The sequence below is a fragment of the Zootoca vivipara genome, chromosome 2 (genome assembly GCF_963506605.1).
Source record: "Zootoca vivipara chromosome 2, rZooViv1.1, whole genome shotgun sequence".
NCBI classification, from domain to species: domain Eukaryota; kingdom Metazoa; phylum Chordata; class Lepidosauria; order Squamata; family Lacertidae; genus Zootoca; species Zootoca vivipara.
The window spans coordinates 4,313,412-4,331,022 of record NC_083277.1 but is presented as its reverse complement, the minus strand read 5'-3'; the positions used below and the strand labels follow the sequence as shown (position 1 = coordinate 4,331,022).

The window sequence follows — 17,611 nt, the reverse complement described above, 5'->3', positions numbered from 1 at the left end:
AAAACTTTGCAAAGAAACTTAGCCATGAATTCTGTTTTCCAGGGGCTAAAAACCAGACATTCATCAAGTATTCACTTACAGTACAATGCAGGCCAGTGCAGAGCCAGTCTAAGGCCCAGGTCTTGTTAGAAAAAAGTTATAAACTCAAATTAAAAAGCAGTTGGTCCAGTTACATATGGCACTCTTGTCTCCCGGCCAGGTGCACCTGGGTTCCGACCCACATTGCGGTGCCCAGTGTGTATGTGTTTGATGTCATGCCTGCCGTATGCATGATATCACACGGTGCAACGCAGCCCGACACGGCGCACGCAGCATGGTGTCAAACGGTGCACCTGGCCCCATCAGACCCTCCTGCGGCCTCTCTGGCGGGCATTTCAGAGGTTGTGACAGGCCTTGTTGGGGTTTTGGTGCACTGTGTGATATCTCATGCAGTTCCTACAGAGAATATTGGGGGAGGGTGAGTTTTCTCACAGCCCTTGTACTCAGAATCAGACATCATATTTAGTTCTCATTGTTGAGTACTGTCAGACGTCAGAGGATCCCTGTGTGAGGTCCATGGCTGTCAAGTTCAGCATTGAAAAATAAGGGATCACAGACTCACCCAGCGGCATGGCACTGGAAGTCGTTTCTGCGCATGTCTGGACATGCGCAGAAGTGGCTTCCGGTGCCGGCTCTGCCCTGTTAGCAAAACCGCAGAAATCCTAACATGCCCATATCTGGGCACCGAAAATTGCATGTCTAGACATGCACAGAAGCAATTTTCTTTCGGTGCCCAGACATGGGCAGAGCCGCGCGGCACCAGAAATCGGTTCTGCGCATGCCCAGATTTTCTTTTGGTGCCCAGACATGGGCAGAGCCGGCACCTGAAGTCTCAGAGGCCAGCAGGTAGGGAGAGGAGCTGCTTCCTTGAATCTGGTAAATTTCCTTCAGAATTGATAGGTTTGATCTTCTTGTAGTCCATGGGACTCTCAAGAGTGACCTGAGTCATGCCACTCCCCAAAGAGAGGTGCTGCCAGGCCTGCATGGTGTAAAGCTCCCCTTCGGCACCCAACACTCAGCTCCCAGCAGGTCTTGCACACAGCAAGCACAAGAAAGGCCACCACAGAGCCTGCCTGCCTGGCTTCCCACTGGTCTGTCCATTCCCAACTAGCACCCCCTGGCCAGCTCCAGAGGCACCATTCGCCTGGGGAGCTTGTAGCTCAGGCTGCTGCAACAAACAATCATACAAGCCTTAGGGAGGCAGAGACATGAGAGAGAGCTTCATTGCTGAATGGGGATTTGAACCCTAGCCTCCCAGGTCCTATTCCATCACTCTAACCATAACTTCACATTGTGAAGACACAAAATCATATGCCATGCTGAAGGCACAATACACAGCTACAGTGGTTCCTCTGGTTGCGAACGGGATCCATTCTGGAGGCCCGTTCGCAACCTGAAATGGCTGCATCCTGAAACGCTGCATCTCCGCACGCACGCACGCAACGCAAATCGGCATTTCTGCGCATGCGCAAAGCGCGATTTAGCAGGTTACGGATGCGCCAAACCCGGAAGTAACCTATTCCGGGACTTCCAGGTTCGGCACGTCAGTAACCCGAAAAGACGCAACCTGCAGCAGACACAACATGAGGTATGACTGTATATGGAAATTCCCCAACCCATTGTGGTAAACCAGAATCCTTTGCTGTAAGTGAGGGGGAAGAAATCCTGTTTTTCTATGTCAAGCCTCCTCTTGATCCTTTTTCCTGGGCCTGGGGGTAGGGAGGAGCGGGGAGAGATTTGCTATAAAAGAACTAAAATACTAACATAAGTAGGCAACAGGCCTCTGTCGGAGGTCATGCAAATACCCATGATAGTTCAGGTAAATCCTAAAAGGAAATATTGTTGTTGTTGTTGTTTAGTCATTTAGTCGTGTCCGACTCTTCGTGACCCCATGGACCAAGGAAACATTAAACTCCTATGAATGTCTTATTTCACCAAAGTTTGGCATGTTCATGTCAGAACTTCAGGTGTCAACTTTTTTTTACAAACATGTTTTTCTCCAGCGCCACACCTGCAGGTGTCACAGAAGTGATGCTTCTTCCCTTTATAATTATCCAAATAATAGTGATTTATTGGGGGGAGGCTGATACTTTTCACTAAAGCCCAAGGGATTTGTCCAAAGATCAACTTCGAGTCTGCTAAAAGATACACTGGAAATTAGAACAACATGAGGCGATGTCTTGCATCTGAGCCAGAAAGGACTGCCACACAAATATCTCCTGCGCCATCGAAAGCCTGGGCTGAGATTGAGGACAGGCCATAATAGCTCCAGCAGTATCAAGAAAGCTACTGAATTACCACAGTCACCACAACAAAAGCTTTGGCTTCTTCAAACGATTCTTCTAATTCTTCATAGGGGAGCGGTCATAAAGGAGGCAGCTCTTCCAGGAAGACCCAGGATGGCCCTGGTTCTGCTGCTGCTACTGCCTTATGCAGACTGTGTGATGCAAAAGACAAGGTGCCCTCTTACTTTGGAAAGGGATGGAATAGACTCAGCTAATTATTACAAGCCAGGAGACCACCTCATTAGCGGGGTCATCTCTGCCACAAATACTTTATTTCGAGCTCATGTCTTCAACAGCCCTCCCTCTACCAGCTTTCTTTGGTAAGTCGTTTTGTGGAGATGGAATTATGGGTCCTTTGCTTCCTATCATTTGGCCGTGAGTTCTGGAAGACATGCTCCCTTCCTTGCTATCTCCCTCACACCTGGCCAGGTGGTTGGGTGTTGAAGCTAAGGATGCTGAACAGACTCCTGGGTTGCAGTGTTGTTTGGCGGGGTTGTTGTGGGAGGGGTGCGTGTGTTGCTGTTGGTTTGTTTTTTTTACATCTTGATTTTAGATATTGTGATTTATGCAGAAATGGTTCTGCTTGGTTGCAAATTTTTAATGTTTTCTTCATTGTTTTGTTATGTTGCAGCTATTCATTTTTCACATTGTAAGCAGGGGTGCCAACTTGAATAAAATATTGGGGAGCAAGTAAGCCCCACCCTGCATTGTCACATGATGTGGCACAAGGGCATCATTTGAATAGCAATGCCCATCAATGGGGGGCAGCTCCCTCAAATATTTTATTGGGGGAGGTGAAGGGACCTCAGTCCCTAGGAGTTGGCTCCTATGGTTGTAAGTACCTTAAGCATGGTTTGAATTGCGGAAGGGTGGCATGCAAATAAAGTGTGTGTGTGTGTGTGTGTGTGTGTGTAACATTTCCATGAGCTCCAAATGTCCCCGCTTACCAGGATTTCTCTCATTATCTAGTAAAGGTAAAGGGTAAAGGGACCCCTGACCATTAGGTCCAGTCGCAGACAACTCTGGGGTTGCGGCACTCATCTCGCTTTACTGGCCGAGGGAGCCGGTGTACAGCTTCCGGGTCATGTGACCAGCATGACTAAGCCGCTTCTGGCGAACCAGAGCAGTGCACAGAAACACCGTTTACCTTACCCCTTTTTATCTACTTGCACTTTGACATGCTTTCGAACTGCTAGGTTGGCAGGAGCTGGGGCCAAACAACGGGAGCTCACCCCGTCGCAGGGATTCGAACCGCCGACCTTCTGATCAGCAAGCCCTAGGCTCAGTGGTTTAACCCACAGTGTCAACCATGTCCCATTATCTAGTACCTCCCTCTAAGAACATAAAAGCCCACTGAATCAGGCAAAATGCATCCTTTTCTCACTCCGATGCCTATGGGAATATTCCTGGAATATTAGGTTAGCAAGGGATATTAGTCATCATGTTCTACATTCACAGAGGCAGCATGCCTCTCAATGCCTGTAGCTGAGAATTGCAAGTGGGGAGATACTCTTGCGCTTGGGTCTTGCTTCTTGGCCCAAGTACAACATCCTCATTCAGCATCTTCTTGGCTGTTCTTAAGATTTTAAAGAAGGCAACTGTTTCTAGGTCACGGCCATATCACCCATTCTGATTCACTTGTAGGGAGGTCATGCAACATCCCATCGAGGAATTGTTATCCCACACTTTCCAGTATATTTTCTGTCACTTTCTTTACCCCCCAAAAATGTCTCTGGGCTTGGAGGGATTTTTTGTAATTGAGCCTAAATCCATCACATTAATGGTGCCACTGGAATTTGCTGGCGTGCCATTGGATTCCCACCCACAAGATAGCCACAGTCTGGAAGCAGCCATCATTAGCTTATCCACAGTCCTCTGCAGCTGGGGGAAGTGAGGTGTTTGCAGAGCAAACACGGGGCAATGAGCAGCCATCAGAGCAGAGTAATGTTCTGCCGGGGAGAAGAACATGAAAGGGGTCCTCAAAAAGAGGTAGTGAGGTTTGATGGGACAACTGGGGGAAGGGTGGATACTTTCAACTATTAGAAACGGGAGGTTGTGTTTAGCCTCTGTGTGTGTTTGCAGCTGAACTGCAGCTGCATGTGAATGTATGTGTGTTTTTGTGTGCATGAGTGTGCACTAGCTATGACTTCGCTTGATCTGCGCTATAGAGTACACTAGACTCCATTGCATGCGTTGTATATTATGGTGTTTCCTGCTCGGCAGGGGGTTGGACTGGATGGCCCTTGTGGTCTCTTCCAACTCTACGATTCTATGATTCTATGAGAACAAATGTAGGAGGCAATGGTCAGGAAAATAGGAAAAAGTTACGAAAATAAAATGTTGGCAAAAGGGTGAACCATCAAGAGGGTGAGTTATCTGTAAAAGCTTGTAAAACAGCCACTTAAATCTGTTATATTCACTGAATGTTCAAGGATGATCTGATATGTACATTTTTGTAGGAAAGGAACCACAAAATACTGGCAGTTCTTGTCCTTTGCATTTGCCATCCAAGAGATCAATCGGAATCCCAAGCTCTTACCCAACATCACCCTGGGCTACAGCATCCATGAGAACTTTTTTGATGGAAGGGTGACCTATGATGCCTTGCTGGACCTGCTGTCTCCTGGGCAGGCAAATATTCCAAACTACAACTGTGGAAGACAGACTAATGCATTCACTGTTTTGGAAGGGGCTAACTCTCAAAACTCCATCTGGATTTCAAGCTTGCTGGGCACCTATAAAATCCCACAGGTAGGAATGGAGATAGGTGGGGGAATTTGCTGGCTGAGTCTAAATCCGGGGAATGCACAAATGGGTTGGATGTATATCCAAAGCGATGCTGGAAAGAGACACTTTTTAAAATAAAATAAAAAAATATTTTTTATTTGTTTTTCAAATATACATCTTTATCTCATACAAACATTACATTGCAATAAATTCTAATACATTAAATATTCACAAAAGAAAGACCACAATATTAACATGTTGAAAATAAACTTTCATTCGAGTTCATTTTTAGTCTCTCCTTTAAGAAAAATTATAGGAAAAGAACTTTTTTATTTATGATCATTGACCTCCCTAATCCAACTCTCCCTTGGTTCACTATAAAGAACCAAAAAACAAAACAAACAAACAAACAACAACAAGAGACACTTTTTTAAACAGAGAATTGCCAGTGAATTGAAATAAATTTCACTGCTCTTGGAGGACAGAAACCTCTGTCTTTCCTCACACAGTCATCTCTACTCATATATATTTTTGCGCAGTTTCAAAACAAGACTATGAATGCTTCCACACAACATTTTATGGTGGGTGTGATGTTGCTCCTACTGTACATGTTTTTCAACATCCACATGGCATTTTCCTCATCAAAATGCCATCACACATTATTTTTCAATTTGAACCAGCTTTAGTGTTTCTGGAAAGAAAGAAAAAACATTAAGCAAAGAGCCAAGCTTGCTCCATTATCCATGTAACAACCCTTGAGATATTTGAAGATGTCTATCATATCTCCTCTCAGTCTCTTCTTTTCCAGACTTAACATATGCTGCTCCTTCAACCATTCCGCATAAGGCTTGGTCTCCAGACCCTTAGTCATCTTGGCCACCCTCCTCTGCACATATTCCAGCTTGTCAACATCCTTCTTAATTTGTGGTGCCCAGAATTGGACACAATATTCCAGACACTATACTTCTGTTGGTGCAGCCTAGAATAGCATGAGCTTTTTTTGCTGCTGCATCATACTGTTGATTTGTGTTAAGCTTGTGGTCTACTAGGATCACAAGCTACCCCAGATCCTTTCCACATGTGCTATTAGTTCTCCTATCTACAAATTGGATGAGCACCTCATCAATTCCTTCATCCAAGTCATTTATAAAGATGTTGAACAACAACAGGCCCAGGACAAAACCCTGCAGCACCCTACTTGTCACTTTTTCGCAAGATGATGGGTTTGGTCAACAAACCAGCTACAAATTCACCTAACAGTTACCTCATTCAACCCACATTTTACCAGCCTCTTTACAAGAATATCACAAGGGGCTTTGTCAAAAGCCTTACTGAAATCAAGATAGACCATGTCCACAGCATTTTCCTGATCCACCCAGTTTGTAATTCCATTTAAATAAGAAATCAGATTGGTCTGGCATGACTTGTTTTTGAGAAACCCATGCCGGGTCTTAGTAACCACAGCATCCTTTTATAAATGCTCACAGACAGATTGTTGAATTATCTGTTCTAGGACTTTCCCTGGCATAGATGTCAAGCCTACTGGTTGGTAGTTACCGGTACCTCCTTTTTAAAGATGGGGACAACATTTGCCCACCTCTAGTCTGCAGGGACCTCACCTGTTCTCCAGGAATTCTCAAATATTATAGACAGAGGCTCTGAGATTACCATCTTCCAATATCTAAAGGATTGTCACATGAAAGATGGACATAGCTGCCAAGTTTTCCCTTTTCTCGCGAGGAAGCCTATTCAGCATAAGGGAAAATCCCTTTAAAAAAGGGATAACTTGGCAGCTATGAAGATGGAGCAAGCTTGTTTTCTGCTGCTCCAGGTGGCAGGACCCGAACCAATGAGTTCAAGTTAGAAGAAGGGAGATTCCACCTGAACATTAGGAATAACTTTCTGAAAGTAGGAGCTGTTTGACAGTGGAATGGACTCCCTTGGAAAATGGTGGACTCTCCTTCTTTGGAGGTTTTTAAGCTGAGGTTGGATGGCCATCTGTCAAGGATGCATGTTAAGATTCCTTCATTGCAGGGGTTGGACTAGATGACCTTCAAGATCCCATCCAATACTACAATTCCATGTTTCTAATATTATTCCAGTGCTGGGGTTGGAAACATTTGGGCTTTGATTTGAACTCAGGTGAGTCACAAATTTTCCATTCCTTTGCAGGTCAGTTATGCTTTTGTCTCTAATGTTCTAAGTGATAAGAAGCAGTTTCCTTTTTTCTACCGGATGGTCCCCAAAGAAGAAGCCCAGTACCCAGGAATTGTCAAGCTGCTCCTTCACTTCAGATGGACATTGATTGGTCTCATTGCTCCAGACACTGACGATGGAGAGAGGTTCATGAAGACCTTGACACCTGTGCTCACCCGAAGTGATGTTTGTGTTGTTATCTCACTAAGCATCCAAGGACTGAATACAAATACGATAGGGCTGAATATGTTTCCATTCTTCAAGTGGAGACAAGTCCATGTATTTGTTTACTATGCAGAGTTGACATATTTCTTAGATGGAATGCTAACCATACAAAATACTGTTGACAGAGAGATGAAATCCATTATTGGGAAAATCTGGATCACAACAGCTATGTGGGATGTCTCCATTGAGCTGATGTACAGTGGCTTATCTTTCCAACAAATCCATGGTATTTTTTCCTTCTTTATTGAGACAAATAAAAGGACCAAATATGATGACTTTGAGCCCATGTTCTTTGCTATCGAGCAGTTTTGGGACAAAGCTTTTAGTTGTTCCTATTTAAAAGGTGCATTGTCAGTGAAAGGCTGGAGAAGATGCAGAGAGAGAGAGAAAACAGAATTGCTGCTGCCCCAAGATGATCTGCAAAGAAGCCTTTCTCTGGACTGCCACAGAATCTACAATGCTGTCCATTCCATGGCACGTGCCTTACATGCTGCATATTCATCTAGATCTAAGCCAAGGGTGAGGGAGAGACTGGAAGCTCAAAGGCTACAACCATGGCAAGTATTTTCCATCACTTGTTGTTGTTGTTGTTTAGTCGTTTAGTCGTGTCCAACTCGTCGTGACCCCATGGACCAGAGCACGCCAGGCACTCCTGTCTTCCACTGCCTCCCGCAGTTTGGTCAAACTCACGTTCGTAGCTTCGAGAACACTGTCCAACCATCTCGTCCTCTGTCGTCCCCTTCTCCCTGTGCCCTCAGTCTTTCCCAACATCAGGGTCTTTTCCAGTGAGTCTTCTCTTCTCATGAGGTGGTCAAAGTATTGGAGCCTCAGCTTCACGATCTGTCCTTCGAGTGAGCACTCAGGGCTGATTTCCTTCAGAATGGATAGGTTTGATCTTCTTGCAGTCCATGGGACTCTCAAGAGTCTCCTCCAGCACCATAATTCAAAAGCATCAATCCTTTGGCGATCAGCCTTCTTGATGTTCCAGCTCTCACTTCCATACATCACTACTGGGAAAACCATAGCTTTAACTATACGGACCTTTGTAGGCAAGGTGATGTCTCTGCTTTTTAAGATGTTGTCTAGGTTTGTCATTGCTTTTCTCCCAAGAAGCAGGCGTCTTTTAATTTCGTGACTGCTGTCACCATTTGCAGTGATCGTGGAACCCAAGAAAGTAAAATTTCTCACTGCCTCCATTTCTTCCCCTTCTATTTGCCAGGAGGTGATGGGATCAGTGGCCATGATCTTAGTTTTTTCGATGTTGAGCTTCAGACCATATTGTGCGCTCTCCTCCACTTTCACCCTTTTCCATCATAGACATCTCTAATGAACATGGCCATTGACAGTAGAATTCTGGGATCATCATCTTGGAATTAGAGTCTGAAAAAGTCTGAGAATCCCTGGTTTAGGGCATAGAAAGCTCCTCATCGCCAGAGAATGTGGAGTGGAGTGGTAAGGTGAGAATTTGCAAACTCACTTCCTGATCCAATTTTTGCCTCATTACACTGGCCTCAGAGAACACAACCCTTCTGGTAACAAGTCCCAATCACATGTGTAGCTCCCTTTTACCTGGAATTCTTTTGGGCAGGGGAGATAACATTCCTCAGGCTCTCTCCAAGTCTTCCTTCCTTCTCCATACCAGGCAATATCCACCTGGCTATGTTCTGGCACCCCACTACCTCCACCAAGCACTCAACTTTGAGGGAAAGTGTGTGTTGTGAGTCCGTATTAGAAATTTGTTTTAGTTTGATTTAGGTGGCGCTGTGGGTTAAACCACAGAGTCTAGGGCTTGCTGATCAGAAGATCGGCGGTTCGAATCCCTGCAACGGGGTGAGCTCCCGTTGCTCGGTCCCAGCTCCTGCCCACCTAGCAGTTCGAAAGCACGTCAAAGTGCAAGTAGATAAATAGGGACCGCTCCGGCGGGATGGTAAACGGCGTTTCCGTGCGCTGCTCTGGTTCGCCAGAAGTGGCTTAGTCATGCTGGCCACATGACGCGGAAGCTGTCTGCAGACAAATGCCGGCTCCCTCGGCCTATAGAGCGAGATTAGCACCGCAACCCCAGAGTCGGACACGACTGGACATGATGGTCAGGGGCCCCTTTACCTTTACCTTTTTACCTAATCCATACTTTCAGAAACAATTCAAGAAGGGAAGCACAGCCATCCTTTGAAATTCCCACTTTCATTAGCCAGACGGGCGGGGTATAAATAACAAAGTATTATTATTATTATTATTATTATTATTATTATTATTATTATTATTTCTGATCACTTCCGGAACGGCGCTCTGGAGATCGGGTGGGGATCTGCGCTCCTGCTATCTCGAGGCAGACCCAATGCTGGGGTAGGAAACAACGGGGAACTAGGCGTAAGTTACCCCGACCTAAGGGGTGGATCCTGAGGGCAAGAGCCCAAGGCGGTGCGGGAAAAGGGTCTCTCTGAACACCCCTAAGCCTTAAAATGAAGGGGAAGCGGAGAACTCTGGCACTAAAGGGCAAACAACTTCTCCCAGCAGTAACGCCCCAGAATCATAGGTCGAAAAATTCGTAAGTCGAAAAGCGCCATTGAAAACACGATTTCCCATAGGAATGCATTGGAAACTGAAAAATTCGTAAGTCAAAGCAGCACCATCTAAAAATTCATAAGTCAAAAAACCCCTATCTAAAACCACCACAGTTTCCGTTCGGATGTCGAGGAATTCGTAAGCGCACAGCCATTTGCCCCATTCGTAAGTCAAAAAATTCGGTTGTTGAGTCGTTCATAAGTCGAGGTACCACTGTATCATACTGTGTATATACTAGCCAAACCCACATACAAAGAAGTGTCCATTAGAAGAAATGGGCACTAAGATGCTGATGAAGCTGAATGAAGGACATGGAGAACAGAATTCAAGATTGGAGAAAATGAGAGAACCATAATTGACTGAGCTATTTGAGTCTGCAGCTAGCCCCAAGTCAGAGCTGCTCCAAGCTTGAAATGGGCAGAAATGGATAGTCAGTGTCCTTTCCCATGTTCTAAATGCTGCTCTTTTCTCTACCATTCTAGCTCCACCCTTTCCTAGGAAATTCCCAGTTCTACAACTCTTCCATCGACTCTATGTATTTGGACGAGAACGGGGAGCTGGTAGCTGACCTGGACATTGTGAACTGGGTGGTGTTCCCCAATAAGTCCATCCTCAGAGTGAAGTTTGGGAGTATCGACAGACAGGGATTGCCAGACCTGAAGTGCACCATCGACCAGGATGCCATTGTGTGGCCTGAGTGGCTCAATCAGGTGCGGTGGGGCAATCATGTATTTCTTTTCATTGTATGTTCCTCAAGCTTTCATAAGTGTTCCTGTCAACTCCAGCACTGGACTGTTGTTCAAGGTCTCAGACAAAGGTCATTTCCCAGCTCTCCTACCTAGCAGGTACACCCAAGGTGGGCCCCTTGTGTATGGGGAGAAGGGGTATCACTGTTTTTGGGGGGAGGTACTTCCTTACATGTAAGAGTCTCACATATTTCAATAACTAGATATGGTGGTCAAGGATTCCTCAAACTCAAGGCTGGCAGGGACAGCGTACCCAGTCTCCAAGGAATGCATTATTATCGACTGTGGCTGCTGCCACGTGATCATTGGAGGCTAAATATGACGTCTCCTCAGAAGCCCCCTCTGGGAGAATTGGAGGTGCTGTTGGTTTCCTCCCACGCTTGCTCCTGATGTAGATCTTCACTCACCCCTTATTCCATGATGGAGAGGACCATAGCTGCCAAGTACCCCGTATTCCCCGGGAAACCCCCTGTTTTTCCTTACCATTTCCCGGCGGTCTCCCGTTTGAGCTCCCTTAAATCTGCTCCTGCTGACAGCCATTTTTCTGGTGCCGGTTTGCCCATCTATGGGCACCAGAAAATGGCCACCGCTGGCGCCGGAAATAGCTTCTACGCATGCCTGGCGGCCATCTTAGCGGTAGCCACATGGCGGCTGCCATCTTGGAGGTGGCCACATGGCCACCCCTAAGATGGCCATCGCCATGTGGCCACCCCCAAGATGGCCGCCGGACAACTTCCAGTGCAACTTCTGGTGCTGTATCCCGTATTTTCTGCGGGAGACTTGGCAGGCATGGAGAGGACACACCTTCTTGCGGTTCACCTCAGGTGCCAAAATGTATTGGCCCAGCACTGCTCAAATGCCTGGTGTTTTTAAATGTGGGAGGGATTGACAATCCCCCCAAAATTTTGAGAATACAGTGGTACCTTGGGTTAAGAACTTAATTCGTTCTGGAGGTCCCTTTCTTAACCTGAAACTGTTCTTAACCTGAGGTACCACTTTAGCTAATGGGGCCTCCTGCTACCACCGCACCACCACCACACGCTTTCTGTTCTCATCCTGAAGGAAAGTTCTTAACCCGAGGTAGTATTTCTGGGTTAGCGGAGTCTGTAACCTGAAGCGTCTGTAACCCGAGGTACCACTGTGTGTACTTCAAACCCAGGGCAGGGGCAGATGGTTGTTATATTCATATCAGGGATGGCTAGCCCATCATCTGTGTGCAGACCCTTTTAAAGCAAATGAAAAGGTTGCGTTTTTTATTGAATTTAATAATTTGTTTAAGAATAAACCATAAACAAGTATTTAAAAGAGTTCAAGGTAGTTGAAGGGAAATTCTTAGTTGCAAGAAACTGTCATGGAATTCTGCTCTTATTGATCCAGAGCAGAATTCCAGTGCATAGTTAGCAGAGCAAAAACTCAAACACATTGCAGGATTTCCCCCCAAAATAGACCAGAGGCAAGTGTATTTCATCTAGCAGAGCTTTACTGCTGCTGAAGGCAAATGACCATAATGGTCACAAATCCAATACGTTCAGGATTGGCACTGTCCATAAGAAATCCAGCTGCACCAGACTTAACTTAAACTTACTGTAACTTATAGGGACGCGGGTGGCACTATGGGTTAAACCACAGAGCCTAGGGCTTGCCGATCAAGCAAGTTGGCGGTTCGAATCCCCACGACAGGGTGAGCTCCTGTTGCTCGGTCCCAGCTCCTGCCAACCTAGCAGTTCGAAAGCACATCAAAGTGCAAGTAGATAAATAGGTACCGCTCCAGCGGGAAGGTAAACGGCATTTCCATGCACTGCTCTGGTTCACCAGAAGCGACTTTGTAATGCTGGCCACATGACCTGAAAGCTGTACGCCGGCTCCTGTGGCCAATAATGCGAGATGAGCGCCGCAACCCCAGAGTCGGTCATGACTGGACCTAATGGTCAGGGGTCCCTTTACCTTTACAGTAACTTATAATAAGTCTAAAGCTAAATTTAATACTATACACAGAACACCACACCAGAAGGAAAAAGAGATGGAAAGAGAAAGTGAAACCCAGGCTCCTTCTGGCCCTACTTTTATAGTCAACGTGGCCATGACAGAAAGAGATAACAGAACCAGTTTAAGCCAGCTGTACTCAGCTTCTCTGAAGGAATAACCCAAACATCAGGAACCTTCTGCTTGTTTCTTTCACCCAGAACCCTCTTGAATTAAAGAGGAAAGATCTCTACACATCAGATCAATACTTTCTGTACTAAGAAAGGCAAACTGACAGAAACATCTATTCCATGTGTAGGTAAACTGAGGCCCGGGGGCCGGATCTGGCCCAATCACCTTCTTAATCCTGCCTGCGGACGGTCCAGGAATCAGCATGTTTTTACATGAATAGAATGTGTCCTTTCATTTAAAATGCCTCTCTGGGTTATTTGTGGGGCATAGGAATTTGCCCTCCCCCCCAAATATATATATATAGTCCAGCCCCCCACAAGGTCTGAGGGACAGTGGACTGGCCCCCTGCTGAAAAAGTTTGCTGATCCCTGATCTATTCCTACAGCTGGGGTGTGCAACAGAGAAGACCCACAACATATTGTGGTTGTATCAGCCTTGCGGGATTCGATTTAACTGCAAGCTTCTCGTTAAACTTACTTTACTGTAAAAATGCATGGCTCAAGTTGAACCTGGGGCTAATGGTCCAGTTAGGCCCTTCCCAACCCTATGTCTTATTTACATAGTTACATTACCCTGAACACATTTTCATTGACCCGCCTTGTCTTTTTGCTTAGACTCTTCCTACTTCCAGGTGTGTGGGAAGTTGTGAGCCTGGATTTGTCAAAGTGATTCAGGAAGGAAAGCCAATCTGTTGCTATGACTGCATCCCCTGTGCAAAAGGGACGATCTCTACTCAGGAAGGTGGGTGACACCAGCAGAAAAGGGAAGCCCTTGGGGAAGAATCCAGTCAGGCATCTTCTAAAAGCATTTCGAGGCAGGATGGGCTAGTATGCTTCAAGTAGAATTCTTGATTTAGGCAGGAGGTGAAATGGATGACCCATGAGGTCACTTTCGACTGGGAGCTTTAGTGTTGGACTTCCTGTTTCCTAAGTTTCATATATTTCACTGGATTTTTGTATGTGAAATTGTGTTCATGATATTGTTTTAATATATACTTTCAAATATATACTCCTGGGAGCCAAAACACTGTGGGGCCCCAATCTTTTTTTGAGGGCCCCCCCCCCAATGTTGCCCTCAATCCTCTGGAGAAGGTGGTGCCGCTATATACTTGTGCAGTCATACCTCGGGTTACAGACGCTTCAGGTTGCGTATTTTTGGGTTGCGCACCATGCCGAACCCAGAAGTACCAGAACGGGTTACTTCTGGGTTTCGGCACTCACCCATGTGCAGAAGCGCTAAATCACACTTTGCGCATGCGCAGAAGCGCAGAATTGCAACCCGTGTGTGCGCAGATGCGGGGTTGCGGGTTGCAAACGCTGCGGGTTGCAAATGTCCCTCCCGCATGGATCACATTCGCAACCCGAGCGTCTACTGTACAGTGGAACCTCGGTTCTCGAACGGCTTAGTTGACAAACAATTTGGCTCCCAAATGCCAAAACCCTGGAAGTAAGTGTTCCGGTTTTTTAATGTTTTTCGGAACGACAAGCAAGGTTCCACTGTATTTCTCTCGCACATTGTGTGTGTGTGTGTGTGTGTGTGTGTGTGTGTGTGTGTGTGTGAATTACGCTTCTTTGAAAAGTCTGATAGAAATACCTAAATCACTAAACGCCTCCCAGCCCCCCCTGCTCCTCAGGCTTAGTACATGTTGTCAACTCACAGCCAATGGCCTTTTCAGGCTCTTTGGTATAAATTCTCAATCCAGAAATGCATGTTTTACAGAAGTCTGTTATGGATCTATGGTAGATTATTAGGCCTCAGCATAGCTCCCTGATCCACTCCATAGCCTTAAAACATGCCCCCCAATTGGCCTGATAAGCTAGGGGCCAACCTGGGGAACCCACCCACCCCCACCTCAGATCCAATCTTGAATTAGTTCACAGATGGAGCTAACATTTATGAACTTTTTAGAATTAAAAAAAAACATTCTAATTAAAAACAGTATACGGATCATTGGAGGTGAGGAAGACACAGTTTGCCTCCTTCTGCCCTACCCAACCAAAAGCAGCAGGGTCTGTTTTGCAGGGTGCCCCTTCATATGTGACTTTTCTGCAGGGAATGAGCCCCTATACGATATATCAGTGTTTCCCAACCTTGTGCCTCCAGATGTTTTGGGACTACAACTCTCATCATCCCTAGCTAGCAAGACCAGTGGTCAGGAATGATGGGAATTGTAGTCCGAAAACAGCTGGAGGGACAAGGTTGGGAAACACTGCGCTATATGATTGATGCATATGTTCAACAGCTGTTGAGAGGTATCATAGATCGGACCAATGTTGCTTTGCAAAGTGGCTTTCTCCACAGAAACAGCCAGATTACTCTGGGCCACCCAACCTGACCCACAGTGATATGTGACTGTCTCAACCCAACCTGAATGCCAACATAATCCCTTCAAATAGGGCAGATATGGCTCAAGGCCTTGGATGAACCCACTGAAAAGCTCTATTAAACATTACTCTTCTTCTTTGCAGATGCAGAGTTTTGCACCAAGTGTCTAGAAGATCACCATCCCAACAAGGCACAGTATAAATGTGTACCCAAGATAATCATCTTCCTCGACTATGGAGAATATTTAGGGATCCTCCTAACTTCCCTTGCCCTCTTACTGTCCTTAACCACAGGGATTGTGCTAGGAATCTTCATCAAATACCTTGATACTCCCATAGTCAAAGCCAACAACAGGGACCTCTCCTACATCCTCCTTGTATCCCTCCTGCTTTCCTTTTTGTCCTCTTTCCTCTTCATAGGCCAGCCAAGGAAAATGACTTGCTTTCTCCGACAAACAGCCTTCAGCATCATCTTCTCAGTCGCAGTCTCTTCTGTGTTGGCTAAAACCATCACTGTAGTGCTGGCCTTCCTGGCCACTAAGCCAGGGAACAGTATGAGGAGATGGCTGGGGAAACGTCTGGCCAACACTGTAGTCATTTCTTGTTCCACTGTCCAAGTTGCTATCTGCACCTTATGGCTGGGACTTTCTCCACCGTTCCCAGAGTCTGACCTGCACTCCCACGCTGGAGAGATTGTCTTGCAGTGCAATGAAGGATCCATTGCCCTGTTCTATAGTTCCCTCGGTTACATGGGTTTCTTGGCTGCCATCTGCTTTGTGGTGGCTTTCCTAGCTAGGAAGCTGCCTGGGGCTTTCAATGAAGCCAAGCTGATCACCTTCAGCATGCTGGTCTTCTGCAGTGTTTGGGTGTCCTTTGTGCCCACCTACCTGAGCACCAAGGGGAAATACATGGTAGCCGTGCAGGTCTTCTCTATGTTGGCCTCCAGTGCTGGGCTCCTGGGCTGTATCTTCCTTCCCAAGTGCTACATTATTCTACGCAGGCCTGATCTGAATACAAAGGAGCACCTCACAACGAAAACTAAAGAAGGCATCTGATATTTAACATACTTTTACATCAAAACTAAAATTAAAAAATCCTTCCAGTAGCACCTTAGAGACCAACTACGTTTGTCATAGGTATGAGCTTTCGTGTGCATGCACACTTCTTCAGGTACACTGAAACAGAAGTCACCAGACCTTTATGTATAGTCAGAGTGTGGGGAGGGGTATTACTCAGAAGCGTGGTGGGAATGGGCTGATAGGAATGGTAAACCTGTTGATGACACTGGATTCTTATCTCATAATACATGATGAAGCTTTCTTTAGCACCTCAGCCCTTGCTTTTTCCTGCAAGACCAATTGCAATTGTTAACAGTCGTCAACAGTCATCAACAAGTTTACCACTCCTATCAGCCAATCACCCATTCCCGCCACCCTTCTGAGTAATACCCCTCCCCATAGTTAAAGCTATGGTTTTCCCAGTAGTGATATATGGAAGTGAGAGCTGGACCATAAAGAAGGCAGATCGCTGAAGAATTGATACTTTTGAATTATGGTGCTGGAGGAGACTCTTGAGAGTCCCATGGACTGCAAGAAGATCAAACCTATCCATTCTGAAGGAAATCAGCCCGGAGTGCTCACTGGAATGGCAGATCGTGAAGCTGAGGCTCCAATACTTTGGCCACCTCATGAGAAGAGAAGACTCCCTGGAAAAGACCCTGATGTTGGGAAAGATGGAGGGCACAAGGAGAAGGGGACGACAGAGGATGAGATGGTTGGACAGTGTTCTCGAAGCTACGAATATGAGTTTGACCAAGCTGTGGGAGGCAGTGGAAGACAGGAGTGCCTGGCGTGCTCTGGTCCATGGGGTCACGAAGAGTCGGACACGACTAAACGACTAAACAACAACAAAGGTGCTACTGGAAGGATTTTTTTATTTTGTTTTGACTGCATCAGACCAACATGGCTACCTACCCGTAACTAATACTTTTACATTGTAACAAAAGTCAGGAAGCCCACCTACAGAAATGTTTCTTCCTTTCAAATAAATCCTGAATGATGAAAAAGAATTCATAATGACTCCGCAATAGCCATGGGTCCTTTGGGGCATAATCCTTGAGATATACTGTGGTACCGCTGGCTCATTCCAGTATGTATCTGATCAACAAGACTAGTCTTTATGCAGTTTTCATCTGGGGTCACCCTGACTCATTTTGCACAGTTTTATTTTCTATTATCAATTTTCTTTTTTATTTCAGTCTGATACTTGGATTTGTTAGGGTACTTTATTTCCTATACTGATGGCTGTGCCATTTTTTTAAAAAAAGAATGTAATTTTCCGTTTTCATTGTGAA

The 17,611-nt window shown here is 45.8% G+C and overlaps 1 protein-coding gene across 1 annotated transcript; it reads left to right on the top strand.

Annotated features, from left to right (window-relative positions):
• The first annotated feature begins 2,438 nt into the window (after window positions 1–2,438).
• Window positions 2,439–16,313, top strand: LOC118080178 (vomeronasal type-2 receptor 26-like). Its single transcript, XM_035105107.2, has 6 exons — window positions 2,439–2,644; window positions 4,784–5,075; window positions 7,224–7,433; window positions 10,517–10,744; window positions 13,549–13,675; window positions 15,403–16,313. The coding sequence occupies exons 1-6, from the start codon at window positions 2,439–2,441 to the stop codon at window positions 16,311–16,313; spliced, it is 1,974 nt and encodes a 657-aa protein (XP_034960998.2).
• The last annotated feature ends 1,298 nt before the right edge of the window (window positions 16,314–17,611 follow it).

Bases quoted from the DNA above. Each gene is read 5' to 3' on its own strand.
- LOC118080178 (XM_035105107.2), top strand. From the start codon at position 2,439: ATGGCCCTGGTTCTGCTGCTGCTACTGCCTTATGCAGACTGTGTGATG. The intron at 7,434-10,516 runs GTTTGTGTTGTT...CTACCATTCTAG, and splicing joins CTGTGCTCACCCGAAGTGAT to CTCCACCCTTTCCTAGGAAA. The intron at 10,745-13,548 runs GTGCGGTGGGGC...CTTTTTGCTTAG, and splicing joins GGCCTGAGTGGCTCAATCAG to ACTCTTCCTACTTCCAGGTG.